The sequence below is a fragment of the Capsaspora owczarzaki genome, assembly GCF_000151315.2.
Source record: "Capsaspora owczarzaki ATCC 30864 unplaced genomic scaffold supercont2.6, whole genome shotgun sequence".
Lineage (NCBI taxonomy): Eukaryota > Filasterea > Ministeriida > Capsasporidae > Capsaspora > Capsaspora owczarzaki.
Window position 1 is genome coordinate 1,530,407 of NW_011887297.1, and position 19,365 is coordinate 1,549,771.

Below are 19,365 nucleotides of genomic sequence, written 5' to 3' on the forward strand. Positions count from 1 at the left end.
AAAACCGCCAAGATTGTCGCCAAGACAGCTCTGCTCTTCGGGTCGTTTCAGCCTGTGTGACGTGTGCAACCCTCAGCTAAGAAACAAACAGGAGGGGAGGGGAAGTACCATACTTGTGTGATCATTTGACAGGGAGGGCCTTTGGCACAAAACCAAGGCAGAGCTCGCGCGAGAACGAGTGATGAGTTCGAACAACTGTACATTTTGCTGCCGATCGGTTGCCATTCAGCGAGTCGAATCGAAAAGAAGGAACGACAATTCTCCTTGAAATGGGCTGATCGGTTGCCGATGCTTGGTTGAAGCGCAGCAGCCTCAGTAAGTGGCGTCAGCGGAAGCGAGCAATCCGAGGCATGTTTCTCAGCCCCGTTTCAAGCCAAGCCAAGCAATGCTGTTATGCTGTTTGAACTAGAAATGGGAAGATGTAATCCATCTACTGTTGTAGTAACGTGTCAATGGAAGATGCGGCCCGTCCAATATCAACGCTGAAAGGCTCCAATCCGGCCCTTGAATCGCGTCTCGATCATTGAAACTCATTCATTCAGCTGTTATTGTTGATCACAATACTGTACAATAAAAACAAGCCATCACCAACAACCAACGAGTAGTCTTCTTTCCGCACGATGGAGCCGGCGAGCCCATTGCCGCCGCCGCCGCTCGTCCCAATCGTCTCAGACTCTGCTCAGCCGACGGTTACCGCAGCACCACAACCCGCTGAACCCACTGCCGCCCCCGCCGCCTCTGCACCCTCACCAGATGTATCAACGCCACCAGTTGCTCCAGAGGACGCCGTTGTCAACCGCGAGCTGCAGCGCGAGTACTACTCGCTCCGATTCCCGCGTCGCTACAGCAGCCACAGCCACAAGGTGAGGAAGACTGCCCACCCATTTGGTTTTGTCACAACCACTCGCATTCACACAGTGCTTGCCTTCTTGCTCTTCAGGATCTCAAGCAGCTGGCCGAGTTCAAGTTTGAGCAAGCGGTAACGAACGCTGCAGCGACCGGCTCGCCCACTGGCTCTGCTGCTGCTGCTCGCTCCCGGGCGTCGTCGTCGTCCGTCTCACCCGACCCAAGCAGTCTCGCTCGCCACAACAGTAGCAGCCCCAGCGGTAGTGGCAGCGGCAGTCCAGTCTCCGCTGCTGCTGGCGCCAGTCCCGCTCGTGTCATGACATTCGCCTCCGCTGCGCCGCCCAACACGGCTCCGGGCGAGGGCGCTTCAACGACAGCGCCGAATCGCTCAGTGTTTGCTGCAACCGGTCCTGCTGGATCACGGCCTCCGAGCGAACACTCGCGCCATTCGGGAATATCGTCGGCAACCAACTCCGTTCACGAGGCGCGCATCCAGCGGCTCATTCGCCAGGTCTTTGTGCCGACCACGCTGCCCAATGCGGATGCCACGGGCACATCGGGTAGTAGCCCATCCGCCGCAGATCAGACCACGGTCGTGGTGGTCTCGTCTTCGCTCGTGGTCAAGTCAGAGTCACCAGTTCAAACTGTGACAGGTGCCGAGTCCACTCCACTTCCTCCTCATCCCCTTATCACCTCCAGCGTCAATGCTGACGCCGCAGAATCTTCACCAGGGACCAGCGCAATCACAGGCAAGGGGCGCGGACCATCCGCCATCCTCGCCCCAACTCCACAGCACCCGTCTGCAGCCGCGGACGTACACGTCCCGTCACCCTCTCGCTCGACATCCTCACCATCATCCACCAACCAAAGCGACATTCATTCGCCATCCCCGTCACTATCAACGGAATCAAACGCCACGCCGGCAGCAGACGCTCCTGCTGCTGCTGCTGCTGCAACCCCAAACCGGGACCACACCGTCTCCCCGCCTGCCAAGCGCAAGCCACGCAGTGGCATGTCTGCATGGTCGACACGAGTACTGACTGCGGCTCAGCTGCCGCACGTGTGCGTGACCATCCCATCGACTGCCATTGTCTCCCCAACAATGCTGGCCGACAAGAACGCCTATCGAGTGTACGTTGTGCTCATGTCGACAGACTATGGTCACTGGAGTGTCCGACGGCGCTATTCTGACTTTGTTGCACTGGACCGGGCGCTGCGAGAGCTGAAAATCTACTCGACCAACGCGCTTTCCAACCCCACCCCAGCGCCCACTCAGCCGTCCCAGCCCTCGATCGCCAGGTCCATCATCTCGCTCGTGTCGTCACCAGCATCCGTGCTCGCGCCCGTTCTCATCCAGCCAGCCCAGTCTCTTCCTCCACTCCCTCCAAAGCTTCTGCTTCAAGCGAGCGGCGACGACCTCGAGCGACGACGCGTCGGTCTGGAAACGTACTTGGCCAGGGCGCTCCAGTCTGTGCACATCTCGCGCACGCATCAGCTTTGGGACTTTCTGTGTCGCTCAGCAGCGGATGCTGCTCCCTGGCTCGAGCACAATTTGGAACTGATCGAACCTGCTGATGCACCAGCTTCGCCACAACTTGGGCTCGCCCCGTCGCCAGCACTGCCGCCGCCGCCTTCCTCGCAATCACCCCATCCGTCCTCTGAAAATCTTGCAGCATTGACGCACGAAGAGCCATCTCTGCAGACCAGCTCGACCGAGACTGAAGCAAGTAGTACAAATGCAACAACTGCCGCCAAAAAGCCACCCCATCGCTTTCAATGGTTTTTCGGTTCATCGTCGTCGCCCAAGTCCATCCTCGAATCCACAGCAGAGGCAGCTACCGGCACAACGGCGATCACGGCTACTCCAGAATCTCATGCAGTAACAACATCCACCGCGCCGGATTCCTCCTCCACTCCTGCGGCTCCAGCAGTCGCTCCTACGGCCCCAACTGCTTCCGCCCAGCCATTTTCCAAACCTCTGGGCCAGTGCACTTCACTGTTGGCCGACATGGCACGAGTACGACTCGCCGAACAGCTCGACGCTCTCGTTTGTCAGACAGACGTGAATGGCTGTGTGTCACGCGAGTTGCTTTTGCAGCACTTTGGCATCCTGGTTGCCGACGGCACCAATTCCGGCGTGAATGAGCTGGGCGACCGCCTGTGCATTGTCATTCGCCGCTTGGGCACCTATGCGATTGGTCGAAGCTCGAACGAGCAGCCCAACGCAGTTCCAGCCATTCCCCAGCATGTGCGTATCGTGCATGTGTCCCAGTTTCTCCGCACCCTGCACTTTGGCACGCCAGAAGAAAAGCTCGCCTTGGGATTCCGTTTTATCGACCTGAATTGCGTGGGGTATTTTACGCTCAATCAGCTCGTGTCTGTCCTTTCGCTCTTGCGTCGCGTGGCCACTCGTGCGTTGCTCTTGCAGCTGCCGACAATCTCTTCTTCCGCCCCGATCGATACGCCAACAATAACAACAACAAACTCGACCACCCACCACGGCGCGGTTTGGACTGCCAATGCCAATATCGACGCGCCGCACACCCAGCCGTCACAACGCTCTGCAGAGGATGACGCCTTCCAGCGCCGATGTGTTGCTCTGTTCCACGCCATGGACACCCAGCGCACAGGACGGGTCACGTTGAAGGAGTACTCGTCGTTCTGCGCCACGCACGGCCTCGAGCTGGCGTCGCTCGGTTTGGTTGCTACTCCGCAGTTTTTGTTTGAAACAAAAGTCGGTATCAACTCGGATGACGGCGCGGCATTGCGTGAGAGTGCATCATCCCCGCCTCGAGCCGACGTGGCGCGATCGGAAGCCATTTCCATTGCCTCGACTTCGCCTCCCACCGCTCACTCCGTCATCCACCCTCAACCCCACCTCGTCGCTTCGCCCGACTTTGGCCTCATGTCGCAGGCATTCCTCGCTCAGCCCATGCAGGGTCGCGGCTTGTTTTGTGATGGGACGCTGCACTTTGATTTCGTGATGGCCATCCTCGTTGGAGTTCGACTGTGTCTGGCTGTCACCAACGACGAGTGGCAAAAGCTCACCTCGCAACGCCAGCGACAGCGAAAGCACCGACAGCAGCCGCCCAGCGAGCGCACCTCCAATGTCTCAAGCACCTCCAGCGACACCTTCCCTCCTGGCGATGCCTCCTACACATCGTCCCAGCAGTCCTCCCAGTACTCCTCTCAACAGTCGTCTTTTGTGGGCGAGTCGGGCTTTCCGCAGCAGCACCAGTCGAGTGCTTCGTCGTCTGTGACGCAGAGCTCGGGTGTGGCAGGGTCGTTTACCTCCGTTGGCTCCAACTCGGACAGGCCGTCTCCGTTGCCCACAATGTCGCCGACAGGAGTGGCCGCGTCGCTTCCTGTGCTCCCCAAGCGGATTGTTGCCTTGCCCCAAATCTTTGGAGGCGGCGCGATCAAGGAGCACAACCCCCACATCTTCAAGGCGCTCCGCGTCTACCTCAACATTGAAGACAACGAGTTTGGGTTTTGGCTGTCGCCTGAACTCGTGATTGGCAGCCTGCTTTTGGGACACAGCAACATTCCCAGCGTCAAGCAGTCCGAGGGCAAAAGCAAAAGCATGTTCTACACGAGTCGCGACGGCCGCTACGTGATCAAGACCGTCTCATCTGCCGAGCATAGCCAGCTCAAAGCGATGGCACCAAGTTATCTCGACTACATTTCGCGTCCTGAAAACAGCCAAACGTGTCTTTGCCGTATTCTTGGCCACTTTTCCATCCGTGGAACGGCCCACCAGCAAGGGTTGCTCGCCCTGTCCAGGCAATACGGGAATGGGGAGCAGAACATTGGCTCCTTCCCTTTAGCCGAAGAATCGGCCGATTATAATCTGGCTCTGAACGCCACCGCCGCAGCAGCAAGCTCCGCCAGCTCGGCCGCGTCCACTGCGAGCAGCTCCACCGGTGTCACGCCAGGCCATGCGACCTCTGGCGCCTCGACGCACTTCATTGTGATGGGCAGCGCGTTCTTTGACGTGACCAAGTGCTGCAACATTGATCACGACTTGAGCGAAAAGTTTGATCTCAAGGGGTCGACCATTGGGCGCAGTGCCGGCCCGCACACTCCACCAGGTGAGTGTCCGCATCTGGTTTTGGTTTTCTTTTGTCTTGTCTGTTCATTGATTCGATTCGGCGTTGTTGAAGTGTGGTGTGGGGAAACGTCTGTTCGCTCATGTTTGAATCTCCCCGCTCCGTTTCATGGTTTTGTTGTATCATCCATCTTCACGACACACAACCCGCTGCAACTCGCAGGAGGAGTTCTCAAAGACATGGACTTTACACGACTGGGCCGATCAATCTACTTGGCACCGAACGATGCGACCAGACTGCAAGGACAGGTCGAGCGCGATGCAGCCTTCCTCCAGTCACAGGGCATTATTGACTACAGCATGTTGCTCGGGATTCGACTTGAATCTGTCGGCACACACAACTCGGAGCAATCATCGTCGTCGTCGTCGTCTCCCAGCAAGCGCAAGTCGGTTCGGGCCTCCCTCTTTCGATCCAATAGCAGCAACCTTGCGAAAAGCAGCGGGACGGACGCGCGTGAGCGGCACTCGATGGTGGCGGGCGCCGTGTCCGAGCTTGCTGGAATCTTTTCGGGCAGTGGTTTCCGATCGAGGCAAGCTGGCGACCGCACGTCTGGTTCGCCCCGGAGCAGCTTCAAACGCCGCAGTGACGTTGCTGGCGGCGAGAACGATGCGCAGCGTGCTGCCCAGGCAGCACTCACCATGGCCGCAGAGCAGACTGCGCTGGCAACGGCACGCCTTCGCCTCGAGCAGCAGCGCGCGGTTGTCGCGTTTATGGGCGGCCTTTCACCGTGGCCGAGCAACGCGCTCATTTTCGCCGTGTCCCTGCTGCCGTCGCAAGACGATGGCGTGAGTGCCCATCTTGGCGCGCTCTACGGGCTCGGATACGGCCTGAGCGTCGACTCGCCGGGCGGCAGGGTGCTTCGCAGCACCGCGCTTCACGAGGTTGGCGACGACGGTTTGACGGAAGGGCAACCGCTCGACACCAGCGACCACCTTTCGTCCAGGCACTCTACTGGTGGGTCGCGCGTGCAGCCAGTGTACTATCTCGCCATCGTTGACACGCTCACCTGCTACACATGGCAAAAGCGTGCCGAGCGGTTTTTGCGCGGCGGGCCATTCGACATGCAAAGCGTCTCCTCCGCCCCGGCCGCCATCTATGCCCCTCGCTTCTCCAAGTACATTGCGAGTATCTGCCACAACCCCGAAAAGGCAAGCCAGAGTGCTGCGCAAGGCTTGAAAAGCGCCTAGTGCGATTTCGGGTCGTCGAGAAGATTGTTTGATTTGTTGTTTTTCTGAGAAAGGAAGAGAGAGAGGCTGAGACTCTCTCCCTTCATTGTGGTATATATTTCTTTTTTTTTTCTTTTCGCTTTCGTTGTGTTTCATAGCAAGCAATGGGTCAAGCCCTCGGTCGCGTTCGGGTTACAGAGCACTGAATTGTTCGGTGCAGAATTTTTTCCCGTGTGTATTCCTTTCGGTCGTGGCTCGTTTTGCACTTTGATTTCAAATTCAGCATTCGATGTGGGATGTCTGAGCCGCTCGGCCCATTCCTTCTTTTTCTCAATCACTACCACAGCCACTTTCCAATGTCGCGCGTATGAAACTGCAGTTTTGCATTGATTTTTGATTTTTTTTTTGTTTTTTTTCCTTTGCTGCTGCTCCTCGGCTCCACACTGGACGGATCGCCATCCCTCTCCTCGCAGCAACAGCAGCACACTGACGAGGCTCGATCCTTCACGCTGGCACTCGACTCGCCAGGCAGTTGTGTTGGAAGGGGAACGTGCTGAATGAATGGGGGAACAATAACTCTCCATTGCTCGTTTCGCTCTTGCCCTTCCCCCGCCATCTCCCATCGATGCCCGCCAGACTGCGCGCTTGCACTTTTACCGAATCAGCCTCCATGCGCTTCATTCCCGTCGACGCCCTCGAATCGACACAACCGAAGCCCTCACAATGAGCGACCCTTTTGGCCCTTTTTTTTTTTTCTCCTTCTGCTTTACCTTCTCCATTGAACCCCCCATCGTCGCTTCCAGTAGTGCTGAATCCCTGCCTCTCTCTCTCTCTCTCTCTCTCTCTCTCTCTCTCTCTCTCTCTCTATCTCTATCTCTGTCGCTCTCCATCCAGACAATCAGAAGGAGGTCCAATCGCCCGATCCCCTCTCCTTCCATACAAAAACTCAATGCAAAACGCAATACAAATGAAAAAGCGTGCTGGATTTTTTTTTTTTTTTTTTTTTTTTTTGTCACGAGTGACTAGGGTTGAAAGCTCACTATTCCGTAGCGGGGTTTGTTTGCGGCTCGTTCCATTTCACGCGTTACTGTTTTTTTCATTTCTGACCCTCCTCGTTTCTGCTTTTCCCCCTTCCCCTTGTTTTTTGAAACGTCACTCACTGATCGGGCTTGCGGTGCTTGTTCTTGTGCACAGTACGACGATGAGGAACTTTCCGACGGCGCCTACGAAGGCTCGTTCGCTGACAACATGGGGTGAGTCTCACTCAAATCGCTGCTGGCATTAGATGCGACAATCACAATGCGTTTGCTCACTGTACAAACTTGCTGCGTCTGGTGACAGCTACGGCGATGACATGACTGAAGCCGGTCGTTCGCAAAGCTCGGACTCGAAGCCTCGCATCCTCCTGATGGGCCTCCGACGGTACGCAATCGGTGTTTTGAGCAATCCCGTCGTGTGTGCCTCTAGCGGATTGGCGCCAACACCATCTGACACCTGATCTTGATCTCTTTGTGCTCTCTCCTCTTTGATCATTCGACGTGTGTAGAAGCGGCAAGTCGTCCATCCAAAAGGTCGTCTTCCACAAGATGTCGCCCAACGAAACCCTCTTCCTCGAGAGCACAAACAAGGTCATCAAGAGCGGTACGAGAAAGCCCCTGGTCACCGTCACGTCGCACGTCGCTCGTGCAGTCTTTGTGCTCACTATTCCGCCGTGGTTTTTTTTTTTTTTTTCCAAACAGACATTTCCAACTCGTCGTTCGTTCAGTTCCAGATCTGGGACTTCCCCGGACAGATTGACTTTTTCGACCCCGCGTTCGACTCGGACCTCATTTTCGCCGGCTGCGGCGCCCTTGTCTTTGTCGTCGATGCCCAAGACGACTACATGGAGGCGCTCGCCAAGCTGCACATGACTGTCAAGAAGGCATACAAGGTCAACCCCGACATCAAGTTCGAGGTCTTCATCCACAAGGTTGACGGTCTGTCTGACGAGCACAAGATGGGTACGCATGGTGTTTTTTGGGTTGTTTGGTTGTTTGTTTGTTTGTTTGTGTTTTGTTTTGCTGACTTTTTTTTTTCTTTTCTTTTTGATTCTCTTCTTCCTGCTCCGTTTCCCTCTTTGGTGCTTCCTGCTCGCTAGAAACCCAACGCGACATTCGCCAGCGTGCCACTGATGAGCTCAGCGACTCGTCGCTCGGCCAAATCCACCTCTCCTTCTACCTGACTAGCATTTACGATCATTCGATCTTTGAGGCATTCAGCAAGGTCGTTCAGAAGCTGATTCCCCAGCTCGCTACTCTTGAGAATCTGCTCAACATTTTGATTTCGGTAAGGTGATGGTGTCTTTGGATGCGACCCATTCTTTTTGCGAAATGCTCACACTCACCATCTCCCCCCCCCTTCCGGCATCCGCCAACAGAATTCTGGCATCGAAAAGGCCTTCCTCTTCGACGTTGTCAGCAAGATTTACATTGCCACTGACAGCTCACCAGTCGACATGCAATCGTATGAGCTGTGCAGCGACATGATTGACGTTGTGATTGACGTTTCGTGCATCTACGGCTTGAGGGACGACGACGGCATCGCGTACGATGAGGACTCTGGCTCCATTATCAAGCTCAACAACGGCATGGTCTTGTATCTGCGAGAAGTCAACAGGTATCTTGCCCTCGTGTGCCTGCTGCGCGAGGAGCACTTTGCCAAGCACGGCTTGATTGCGTACAACTTCCACTGCTTCAGGCAAGCGATTCAAGCGGTATGTCAACGAGTGATTGTGTTTGTGTTTTGATTCGGAGAAGTTTTGAAACTCATTGAGTCTCTGCGCTGCCGTTCCTTGCGTCCATAGGTCTTTGACGCCCGTCGCAAGATGCTTGGTCATTAAACCTCACTTTCACCGTCCGAAATTGAGAGTGACTTCCTTTTTTTCTTCTTTTTGACCATTTAGTGTTGCGCTTGACAGCGACCCGATCAGCGCAATACTCGTGGCCCTTCGGTTCCGTGCCATCGATTTTGATTGTATTTTCGTTGTGAATGTGTGATTTGTGGATGAACAAATAACCAGTGATTTTTTTTTCAATTTCGTTGTTCAATGTGGCAGTAGATCTACACTTCCAATCGAAATTGTGCCGAAACACCAACAATCATTCAAGCTGAATGGAAGACACCTCGCCATTGTCAGCATACGAGAACTTGACGGCGCGGTTGCTGTTGTCCAAAGAGATGCGACCAGCTTCGAGAATTGCAGTCACGAGGGTGGTTGCGCGAAGCGTGGGAAGCGCGCGATCAAGCGCTTCGGGTGTGGTCTTCTTCTTGTTGACAGCAATGCATCCATCCACAAAGTGCTGAAGTGACTTGTAGCCATAGCCGTGCTGGAACGCAAAGCAAGCACGAGAATTGTCAAAGAATATCGTAAGAATTGTTGGAAAGAATATTCCCAAACCAAAGATTCAAACCCTTTCATCATCCCAATGTTCGAAACAAAAACAAAATAAACTCTACGCCTACCTGTCCACCGAAATGACCTTCAGCGGTCGGGTAGTACGCCATGTACAACGGGTTGATGGAGGCAAAGCCGCCCTGGTCGCTGGCAACCGCGTAGTTGCGGTGAGCCTGATCCACCGTGATTTCACCGGAATGCCCCATGTAGAAGAAGCGCTGCTGCGAGTGCACGTCAGCCTTGGGAGCCGACCACGAGGCCACGTACGTGGCTACGCCCATCGTGCCCGAAGCAATGTTTTGCCAGTGGGTGATCAGCGTGATGGTGTCCTCTGTGCCAGCAGGGCAGTTGTACTTGCCCTCGGCCACGCCGTTGCTCTGCATGGCAATGAGGCGCACGGGCTTTGCGATGCCTGTAGTTGTTTGTTTTTTTGGACAGTATGAATGGTGAGCTGCATCAAAGACAAAAATGTTTCTGGTTTCTTTTTGGCTCAGCTCGAGCATTCTTCTCACCCTGCATGGCCCAGCAGTGAATGTCAATGTGGTGCGAGTTCAGGTAATAGCTAATGTCTGAGCCGGCGCCCGCCCAGCTGCGGAATGTTTCGAGCTGGAACTTGGGCTGGCTCATGTAGCTCTGATACAGGCCGAAATCGCCGTAGGTGCGGATGCGTTCGCGTGCATCATGGTAGATCGGGTCGAAACGCTGGAGTGGAGATAAAGGTGGGGGGGGGGCAACGAGTGAGCTTTCAAGAGAAATAAAACAAAACAACGGACGCAATTCTCTTTCATCCCCACCTTGTGGAACTCGACCATGACAAACACGTTGTGCTTCTTGGCTTCATCCAGAAGGACCTGGTGATCATGCAAGGTCTTGACGGCAGGCTTTGTCAGCAGCACGTGCACCTGGTGCTGAATGGCATACAGTGCAATCTCAAAGTGCGTGTTGTCCGGCGTGAAGATGGTGATTGCATCGCCCGGCTGCAGCTTGTCAATCGCCTTCTTGTCTGTTGTCGAGTGTAACAGGGGTTGCAAAAAGCCACTCGTTTCCAAGTGAGCATTCATCATCATCATCATCATCACCAGCAGCAGCAACGTTAACCATTGAATCAAGCTTAGTAACAATCACGCTTTAATTCCGCAATGTAGCCGTACATGCGACGGGATCGCGCTCGACGTCGTCCGCCGGGTACGTGTCGCAGGAGACGTCGACGCCGCCATAGACGTCGCTGATCTTGGACTTGAGGTGGGCGCGGATGCCGTTGAATTTGGAGCCGGTCGTGCCAACCAGCGCCAGATTGCCAATCTTGCCCAGCCGACGGAGGTCGAACAGGACGAGCGCCACCACGCCAATCTTCTTGTCGCTCGCAGACTGCGATCCGTGCACATAGCCAGTCGTGTACTCGCCCGTGCTGCCACAGATTAGGAGGCCGGGGGATGGGGCAAAGACACAGAGTGAACAGTGAGCAGATTCAATCTCCGACCATACCGAATAGCACGATGGACGAGTCACCATCACTCAAGCAGTGTCGCAGGTTGACATCAAGGATGATTAGCAAAACAACACAAAAAAACAAAAAACAAAAACAAACGCACCCCATCATGGCGACGTTGATCGTGTCTCGAGACGAAGAAGAAGCAGCCATCTTGTTTTGGATTTTTGGATGTGTTGAAGAGATAATCACAAAAGTAGGACTGGTTCCGGGAAAAGTATGGTGTATGAGGCTTGATTCAAAAAGTGCAGGCGGTGGTTTTGAACGACAGCACGATTGGGCAAAAAGCATAACAAAACAAAAGCTTGGACGAGAGTTTGGACGAAGTTGGTGATAAAAAACTGGAGATTTGTCTCACAAAATGCTTGAGACGCAAACGAGGAAACGCCACAACGTTGGACACATCAGCAATTTTGCCTCTCGACATCAAGACATGGGAGTGGCAGTGCTTGCACCAGAAGACGATGCGCCAGAAGAAGAACCGGTCGGCGCGGAATCTGGTCGCAATCGGCGAATGGACAGGTCATACACGACCTCTTCGATCTTTTTAACGTCGTATTTAAGCGCATCAAAGCGCTTGCGCAGGCCGTCGTTCTTGAGGTTGAGCAGACGGAAGCCAGAGTTGAGATCGTTGACAAAGTTGGCAATTCGGAATGGGCGATCAAACCGACCAGCCGTGACACTGTTGACGGCAAGTCTGGCCTGTACATGGTGAATCAGCCGCAAGGGAAAATCGGAACGGTCATGATGAGGTCAGTAAGGGGCTCCGAACGTTCAGAAAGCAAAGCCAAACAAAACACAAAATGGAGGTGCCAATCTTGTACCAATTCAGACGACAAGTTGCACAACGCAAAGAGATAGTCCTCAAGAGCAAGGTGGAAGGAGTCGCCCTCGCCCATTTCAACTGAGATCGTGAATACATGTAAGCGAGGGCAGTAGCAGACCGCACAGCATTGGCTTGATGCACGCAACGCTTACCGCCCAGCTTTTCCCGAATTTGCTCAAAGGTAATCAACGTCTCAGACTCCAAGTACACGACAAGAGATGCCAGAAACACGCTCTGCTGGGATGAGAACTTCCAGTGGTCGCAGTAGCGGTGAAATTGTCCAGCAGGGACTTTGGCGGCAATCTTGCTCAGCGCCTGAGCGACTTCGACAAACATGGGAGCCGCCGCCCTGCAAATCTGTGCATCTGTGTCAAATAGCAATCAACCCGCATACAACAAAGCCACAAAGCAATGGTGAGTGTTGTGTCGCGGTGTGTGCTTTACGATTGAGGATTGGGATTGCGTTTCGCCCCCAGCGCTCGTTTTGCACTGCTCACCGTCGGCCGTGGGCTGGTGCACCTGTGAGAGCAGCGTCTGCAACTTGCGGTTGGACAGCTCGAGGCTGCGGACTTCCTCGCGAATGGCCTGTCAACACGACACCAAACGCACGAGTGAGCAAGCAAAACGTCGCCAAGTCCTCACGTCCCCCTCCCTCCCTGCCAACGATCCACACGCAATGCAATGATGCTCATGGATCCACAGGGCAGGTCAATGAATTGGCGGAATTGGCGGAATTGGGTACTTCGCGAATGCTCGTTTCAGCGTCAAACTGCTGCTGAATGGCAGCGAACAAGTCGACGAGCTGCGTTTCAGTCGCCATTGGTGAAAAGACTGGCATTCTGAGAAAATTAAAAGAGTTTGAAAAAACAAAAAAGGGAGTCCAGTCATTGTTTGTACAACGTTTGTTTGCTCACAATCTCAGAAAACAAAAACAAACCAAACAACCATGTCAAGCACTCCAACACTGGAAGCAATCCGGTACACGCGCGGGTCGCTCGACATCCTCGACCAGCTGCAGCTCCCTGCACAGACCGTGTACGTGTCCATCCCAGACAGCCGCGCGGCGTGGACGGCCATCAGGTCCATGCAGGTCCGTGGCGCGCCAGCAATTGCCATTGTCGCGGCGCTCAGCGTTGCCGTCGAGCTCGCCGCCGCGCCACGAGCAGCCTGGCCCAACGCACAGGCCGTCGCAGACCATGTCCGGCTCGCGTTCGAGGCGCTGTGCACGTCGCGGCCAACCGCCGTGAACCTGTCCGAAGCAGCGTCGGCGCTCACCGCACGTGCGGCTGCGCTCGCCGCGTCCAACGCCAGCGTGGACACGACCGTTGACGCGCTGCTCAAGGCCATGGAAGACATGCTGCTCAAGGACGTCGCAGACAACCGAGCGATCGGAGCGCACGGGCGAGCCGCCATTCTCGCGGCAAAGTCCCAGGCTGCCAGTGCTGCCTCCTCAGTGTCATCATCATCATCATCATCATCATCATCATCATCATCATCATCATCATCATTGCCGAAAATCGCAGTGCTGACGCATTGCAACACGGGCTCGTTGGCCACGGCTGGGTATGGAACTGCTCTGGGCATTATTCGAGCTCTGCACGAGACGGGCAAGCTGTCGCATGCGTATTGCACCGAAACACGTCCGTACAACCAAGGTGCACGACTCACCGCGTATGAGCTGGTATATGAGCGTATTCCGGCAACGCTGATTACTGATTCCATGGTACGCAAACGAAAAACACAAAACAACGGCCCTTCTGTTTGGTTGCTCTCATTTTTTTTAATTGTTTCTTGACTTGGCATACTTGACACACCGTAGGTCGCGGCCCTCATGGCATCTCGAAAAATTGATGCGGTCGTGGTTGGTGCAGACCGCGTCGTGGCAAATGGCGATACGGCCAACAAAATTGGCACCTACCAGCTTGCCATTGTTGCCAAGTTTCACAATGTGCCATTCTATGTGGCGGCACCTACTACCTCCATTGACCTTGACAAAGCCGATGGCAGCATGATAACCATCGAGGAACGGCCTGCAAGCGAGCTGACGCAGCTGAATGGCGTTCGCATCGCAGCGGCAGATATCGGCGTGTGGAATCCAGGGTTTGACGTCACGCCTGCCGCGCTCATTACCGGCATCGTCACAGAGAATGGTGTCATTTCGGCACGGCGGGAAGATGGCTCGTTTGATGTGCAATCCTTCCTTTCTCGATGACATGTTTTGGTTTTTCGTGGATTGTTGAGCCTTTTATTGTTGCTAATTGAAGAGTAAACGAATCTGTTTCCTTAACCAAGCATTGTTTAATGGAGAGAGAGAGAGAGAGTGTGTGTGTGTGTGTGCGAGGTACACAGAGCAAGGGCAAACATCCCAACAACGCGCCTTCTACTTGAGCTTTTGAACAAGCACAGCGTTCGCAAGATTTGCAGCAATGATGGTCTGCGACTCGTCCGTCAGCTCGCGGTTCGGGAAAGTTGACGGCACTGGGTCGAGACCTGCATGTTGGAGCACACCCAAAAAACCAAACGAAAGGTGAGGAATATTGAAAAGCAAGCAACACCCACCAAAAACTCGCACTTACGCCGCCACAAAGTTGCGAATGTCCGCCACGGTGTGCGAATGGTTGAACTTGGCAACGAGACTGTCATCGGAGTGTGAGAAAAAAAAAGCCACAGCATGGGCGCAGCAATATGACAATTCTCACCGCGTTCCGTCAGCAAGGCGGATTTGAATGCTCGTAGTCGGCTGTGAAGGATCAACAGAAAGCTGCGAGACGGGTGCCGCAGGAGTTGGCGCTGCACTGACAGACGGGCCAGCAGCCTGAGTTCCGATGACATTCGGAGTGGGCCTGGGGATACACCCATCATACGAATGAGCACGACAGCAGAAAATGTTGATGTTCCACTCGCACAAGAGATCAATCAGGTACTTACGTGCCAAGGGTGTAGCCAGTACCAGCAAAAGCCTGAGCTGGCTTCTTCACCTGCACAAACTCTTGGGTGCGATTGTCCACCAAGCTGATGCTGACCTCTCCGGGATTGGTGTTGCCTATCAACTCACGAGGAGCAACACTGGGCGAGACGAGGAAGAGGGTGAGACACGGAGGCGGGAGGCGGGGAGAAATGTAGGACGGTTTCAATGTACATACCCTTGTTGAATGTCGGCCAAGAATGCAGCATTCTGAGGGTCGTCGAAGCGACGCAACGGACCATCGTCCACGGAGAAACCGTCGCGCCAGAACGTCAGACGGTAGTGCACCTGTTTGAGCACAAAAGTGAGATCAAAGGAAAACAGCAGTGTGTTCCATCCCTGTTCCAACGCGCGTCCGCACTTTTGTCGACGCGGGCTCCTCGGCTGCTGCTCCTGCTGCTGCAGTCGATGCGGCTCCAGCTTGCGGTGGCGGCTCGTTGCCATCGCCCAGGCGCATTCCTGTTTTTGGTTTGCCGTTGAAGAAAACATGTTGTTCAGCAATGCTCCCGAACAACACAAGAACCGAACAAATCAACCAAAAAGGGTGGGGGGGGGGGAAACAACACCTCCTACCTGCACCACCGAACGCGGCTTGACGTTGACGCCTTGGCTGATCTTCGACCTCGCTTGCGCCTTGTCTGTTCAGAGAGAGATTTTAGGTCATTCGTAATCTTCTCCAAAGCGCCCTGCACCCATGCATCCCTCCCAAATTTCGACAATTCGACGCAAAAAACACTATTATTATTATTACTCGCGAGCTTGGCGGAAGACGTTCTGGACGAGGTTGTCGTTGCCTCTGCCAGCGCGACGACTCGGGTCTTGGATGAGCTGGCCACTGCCGCCAAAAAAAACCAAAAACCAAAAACCAAAAAACCAGAAATGAGTGATGATTGTGTAACTGTGAGTACGATGATGATGTGAGCGAAATGGATGAGTGTCTCGCTTCAGTGCTTCCGTGTGCGTTGAATTGGAAAATCTCGAAACTCGGACGTCTCTCTTCCGCTGCAATGCAATGCTGCAATGGATACGGTTTGCGGGGTTGAGCGGACTCTGTGCTGTGGCTTTGGAGGTTCTGAACGCTTGAGCTTTTGCGCTTTTGAGCTTTGAGACGAGAGCAGCAACACCAGAGGAAGGACCAGAGCCCAATTGCCAATGCACTTCCAATGCACTTCCAATGCAGCAGCGTCATCAAATCCCGAACAACCCCCGCTGCCAAACCCCAGCCCCACACTCGCCATCACTCTCGACAGCTTCAATGAGGCCAGAGTGCCCGTGTTCAGGTGCAGCTCCAACCACGCAGCCACCGGCTGATCTCACTCAGATGGCTCAAATGGCTCAATGCTCCCGTTCAATCAGTCAGCTTGCCTGCGCTCACTGCCGCCGGCGTAGTGCTGCTGGGGCTCGTCGTCGTCGTCGCTGCCGTGGCCGTGATCGTCGCCTTCGTCGGTGCGAATGTCCTTCAGCGTCGCCAGTCGAGACATGGATTAAGGGTTTGCAAGTCAAAAGTGGAAAAGAGACTGAGCATTCTGAGCAAACTGAGCATTCTGAGCAAACTGAGCATTCTGAGCATTCTGAGCATTCTGAGCAAGCTTTGCCGATGCGATTTCAAAAAGAGGAAAAGGCTCAAAGTGCTCATTGTACGTTCTTACTGTAGTTTCCCAATGCTACAACTCAATCCCTCCCTCGACCCTTGAGTTCCAATTGAAATCTCTACCCTGCACTGTTCTACTGATGCCAATGCACAATAGCCCCGAGCATGATACTGTGTACAATACACCTATCGATTTCAAAAATCCTGATCACCGCTGTCTTTCCCTCCATTATTGCACAAACGCCAAGCCATCCATTCGCCACTCTGAATGACGAATGTGATGCTCGATCTGTTCTATAGTAGCAATGCTAATGAAATGAATGATGCGCCAGTCTCCCTTCTCACTCACTTTTACTTGACGCTCGCTCGCTCGCTGTCGGTTCGGTTCCAATGCAGTCGCGGTTTCTGGTGCTGGCCGTCGCGCTGTCGTTCGACCTCGTGCTGACGTCCTTCCTGTACATTGCGATTGCGCGTGGCTCGTCGCTGGGCTTCTCAGAGTACACGCGGCGCTCCTTCACGCAGTACCACTTTGCCCAGTCGCTCGTCGATGTCGTCCTGTTTGATCTCATTCGCGCGCTAATCTACCTCGCCGTCGCCGTCCTCGCGCTCGCTCGCGGTCCCAACAAGCACACAAACATCCGCTTTGTCATTGTAAGCATGCGCAAAAACCAATGGTGGCGGGCGAACGGCGGGGTCCATGTCAGGTTGGTGACGTTGGATTCGATCGCTTCCCATGAGCCACGAAGCCACGAGCCACGGAGCCTCAAGTCAGCTACGAGTCAGTCACTCGTACACATCCATTCAAGTCGAACATCAGCATCCAGCAATCAAACAATACACAAAAAAAAAAAGCACCGCCTGGATCCTGACAAGTCAGATTGGATTCAAAGACATCCACGCACTCCGTACGTCCTTACTCACCCCCACTTTGCTTGCTTGGTGACAGCTCAATGCATTCGGACAAGTCGGACTGTGCATTGCGAAAACCAGCCAGATGGACTTTGGGATTTTCTCTGCTGGAATCCAGCCATGGGTCTACTTGCTATTCGTGGCGCTGTTCGTCCTTCCGCTCGTCGATGGCTTCTTTGCGCTCAGCGTCCCTTCCAGTAAGAGCGGATTTCTTAGTCTGTTTGTTTGGTGTTTTTTTTTGGGGGGGGAGGGGTGTCGCTGATATTTTCTTGTCGTGCGCTCACTTGATCCAAAACGCCCAGAGAAACTGCTGCTGGCGAGTGAGCGAACCCCGCTACTGAACGAGTCGCGCGCATCGGGCGTTTCCATCAACGTCGAGAACTACGATGAGGACAACGACAAGCCTGAATCGTAAGCACCACCTCGAAAAGGGTTTAGCGGGGGAAGGCATCCATGATTTTCTCGAGAAGGCTCACCAAAAGCCAAACCGTGCCGTGCAACAGACTACGGAACAGCCGCCATCATGACGATCAATCGGATTCCCATTCGTGGTCGAGTGAACACTTCTTTGTGGCCACAGGTACAGGGGGGGAAATGGACGTAAACGGATGGCTTGCACGCTTTGGTTGGTTGGCATCTACTAATCCTTTGTTTGTCTGCAGAATACGTTGAACCTGCATCGCCGGCGTCTGAAGACCTCTCTGGTGCCGAACTGCAGGGCAACCACACGCCCACTGACCTGGTGACCAAGTTTACAACCGCATTGACTCAAATTGAGCACTTGTACAACCATTCTAGAGTCACCAAGGTAGGGACAGAAGAAACGCGAAAAAAAAAAAAAAAAAAAACACCAATACTGATTGCCCTGGTTTTGTGTCGCTAACTTTGTGACACTGCTTCTTCTGCAGGCCGCAAAACTACTCACCGTAACTCGAAACGCTCTTCGACATCACATGAGCAATCGCCATGTCACCCACTTGACCGGTGGCGACATGACTGCTGCAGCGGCATTCGACCAAATCGCCGCACTCATGCGCCAAGCAGAGAGTCGGCACCATCATATCGAACACGAAGCTGCCATGCTCAAGCTATTTCTCGCCTCAACAGACAACGACGAGGGGTGGATTCTGCAGGGCGAAACAAACGGCATTCGAATTGACTACCAACACCGCGAAGGGTCGGCAACGCACACCATTCGAGCCAAAGGCACCGTGGAGGCCGATACTGTGTGTTTACTCGTTGTTGCCACCGAATTGGATCTGTTGGGCACGTAAGTATTGTCGCAGTTTCTTGTCGTGACTGTTGGGATATTTTTTGCGTTTCGGTTTTCAATTTCAATGGCTCACTCTCTTGGCTTCCTTTTGTGTTTCCTCCCCACGCAGCTGGTTCCCGAGCTTTACCTTCCCGCTGAAGTTTGGAATGCAAAAGTCGACGAGGGTTGCTCGTGTGGCTCCGCTGCATGACCTCACCTACGTTGCGGCGTCTGTGCCGTGGCCGTTCGCTGATCGCGACTTGACTATCAATCTTGTCTTTGAAAACCGGCTCAACGACGATGGCACACTCGTTGTTGCGTTTGAGACTGTTGAAATGTACAGTGGCGTCACCCTGCCCGCGCCAACAGAGGGCGTCGTACGCATCGACCTGACTGGTGGTCTCGTCTTCCGGCCAATCGATCGCCATCATGTGCAAATTCAAATGGTGTGGGATCTTGATCCCAAGATTAGTGTTATTCCGGCTGCGGTGTTGAATTTCCTGATCAAGAAGGTGAGCGGGCTATTTGCAAAAACAACAAGCAAACCAACTGCAATGATGCTCATCACTGAGTTTGGCGCTTGCCTGTGTGTGTGTCGGTTCATCGAGCAGGTCATCAAGCATGGTCTGACCATGTATACAGAGATTGCACGAAAGATTCAAGGGACGCCCTACGAAGTCCGACTCAACGCGGATCCTCACTACGCCGAGCTGAGCGCCAAAATCCGTGCTCTCCACTCGCTTCGTTGAACCCATTGTTCTTTGCTTTTTGATATGTTT

At 54.2% G+C, this 19,365-nt stretch overlaps 6 protein-coding genes across 6 annotated transcripts; 3 read left to right on the forward strand and 3 right to left on the reverse strand.

Annotated features, from left to right (window-relative positions):
* The first annotated feature begins 615 nt into the window (after positions 1–615).
* CAOG_08783 (hypothetical protein) lies at positions 616–9,182 on the forward strand. The gene is made up of 10 exons (XM_011272111.1): positions 616–863; positions 941–4,937; positions 5,118–6,103; positions 7,316–7,374; positions 7,463–7,543; positions 7,668–7,762; positions 7,861–8,121; positions 8,259–8,446; positions 8,538–8,873; positions 8,964–9,182. The coding sequence occupies exons 1-10, from the start codon at positions 621–623 to the stop codon at positions 8,997–8,999; spliced, it is 6,282 nt and encodes a 2,093-aa protein (XP_011270413.1). The 5' UTR covers positions 616–620; the 3' UTR covers positions 9,000–9,182.
* CAOG_04483 (NAD binding Rossmann fold oxidoreductase) lies at positions 9,118–11,240 on the reverse strand. Its single transcript, XM_004348261.2, has 6 exons — positions 11,147–11,240; positions 10,706–10,962; positions 10,349–10,557; positions 10,067–10,256; positions 9,623–9,966; positions 9,118–9,486 (listed from the first exon to the last, which is right to left on the reverse strand). Exons 1-6 carry the CDS (start codon positions 11,194–11,196, stop codon positions 9,259–9,261), a joined length of 1,278 nt encoding a protein of 425 aa, XP_004348311.1. The 5' UTR covers positions 11,197–11,240; the 3' UTR covers positions 9,118–9,258.
* Positions 11,241–11,249: 9 nt separating this feature from the next.
* Positions 11,250–12,692, reverse strand: CAOG_04484 (hypothetical protein). The gene is made up of 5 exons (XM_004348262.2): positions 12,612–12,692; positions 12,367–12,454; positions 12,022–12,234; positions 11,868–11,947; positions 11,250–11,745 (listed from the first exon to the last, which is right to left on the reverse strand). Exons 1-5 carry the CDS (start codon positions 12,687–12,689, stop codon positions 11,470–11,472), a joined length of 735 nt encoding a protein of 244 aa, XP_004348312.1. The 5' UTR covers positions 12,690–12,692; the 3' UTR covers positions 11,250–11,469.
* Positions 12,693–12,764: 72 nt separating this feature from the next.
* Positions 12,765–14,161, forward strand: CAOG_04485 (translation initiation factor eif-2b). The gene is made up of 2 exons (XM_004348263.2): positions 12,765–13,592; positions 13,689–14,161. The coding sequence occupies exons 1-2, from the start codon at positions 12,816–12,818 to the stop codon at positions 14,079–14,081; spliced, it is 1,170 nt and encodes a 389-aa protein (XP_004348313.2). The 5' UTR covers positions 12,765–12,815; the 3' UTR covers positions 14,082–14,161.
* Positions 14,162–14,249: 88 nt separating this feature from the next.
* CAOG_04486 (UBX domain-containing protein 2B) lies at positions 14,250–16,315 on the reverse strand (the record flags this gene model as incomplete). Its single annotated transcript, XM_004348264.2, has 10 exons — positions 14,250–14,359; positions 14,446–14,492; positions 14,569–14,712; positions 14,798–14,935; positions 15,013–15,122; positions 15,196–15,293; positions 15,408–15,472; positions 15,586–15,669; positions 16,066–16,141; positions 16,210–16,315. The coding sequence occupies 10 exons, from the start codon at positions 16,313–16,315 to the stop codon at positions 14,250–14,252; spliced, it is 978 nt and encodes a 325-aa protein (XP_004348314.2).
* Positions 16,316–16,815: 500 nt separating this feature from the next.
* Positions 16,816–19,335, forward strand: CAOG_04487 (hypothetical protein; the record flags this gene model as incomplete). The annotated part of the gene is made up of 8 exons (XM_004348265.2): positions 16,816–17,076; positions 17,372–17,531; positions 17,637–17,745; positions 17,838–17,914; positions 17,997–18,142; positions 18,243–18,604; positions 18,717–19,098; positions 19,198–19,335. The coding sequence occupies 8 exons, from the start codon at positions 16,816–16,818 to the stop codon at positions 19,333–19,335; spliced, it is 1,635 nt and encodes a 544-aa protein (XP_004348315.1).
* Between the last annotated feature and the right edge of the window lie 30 nt (positions 19,336–19,365).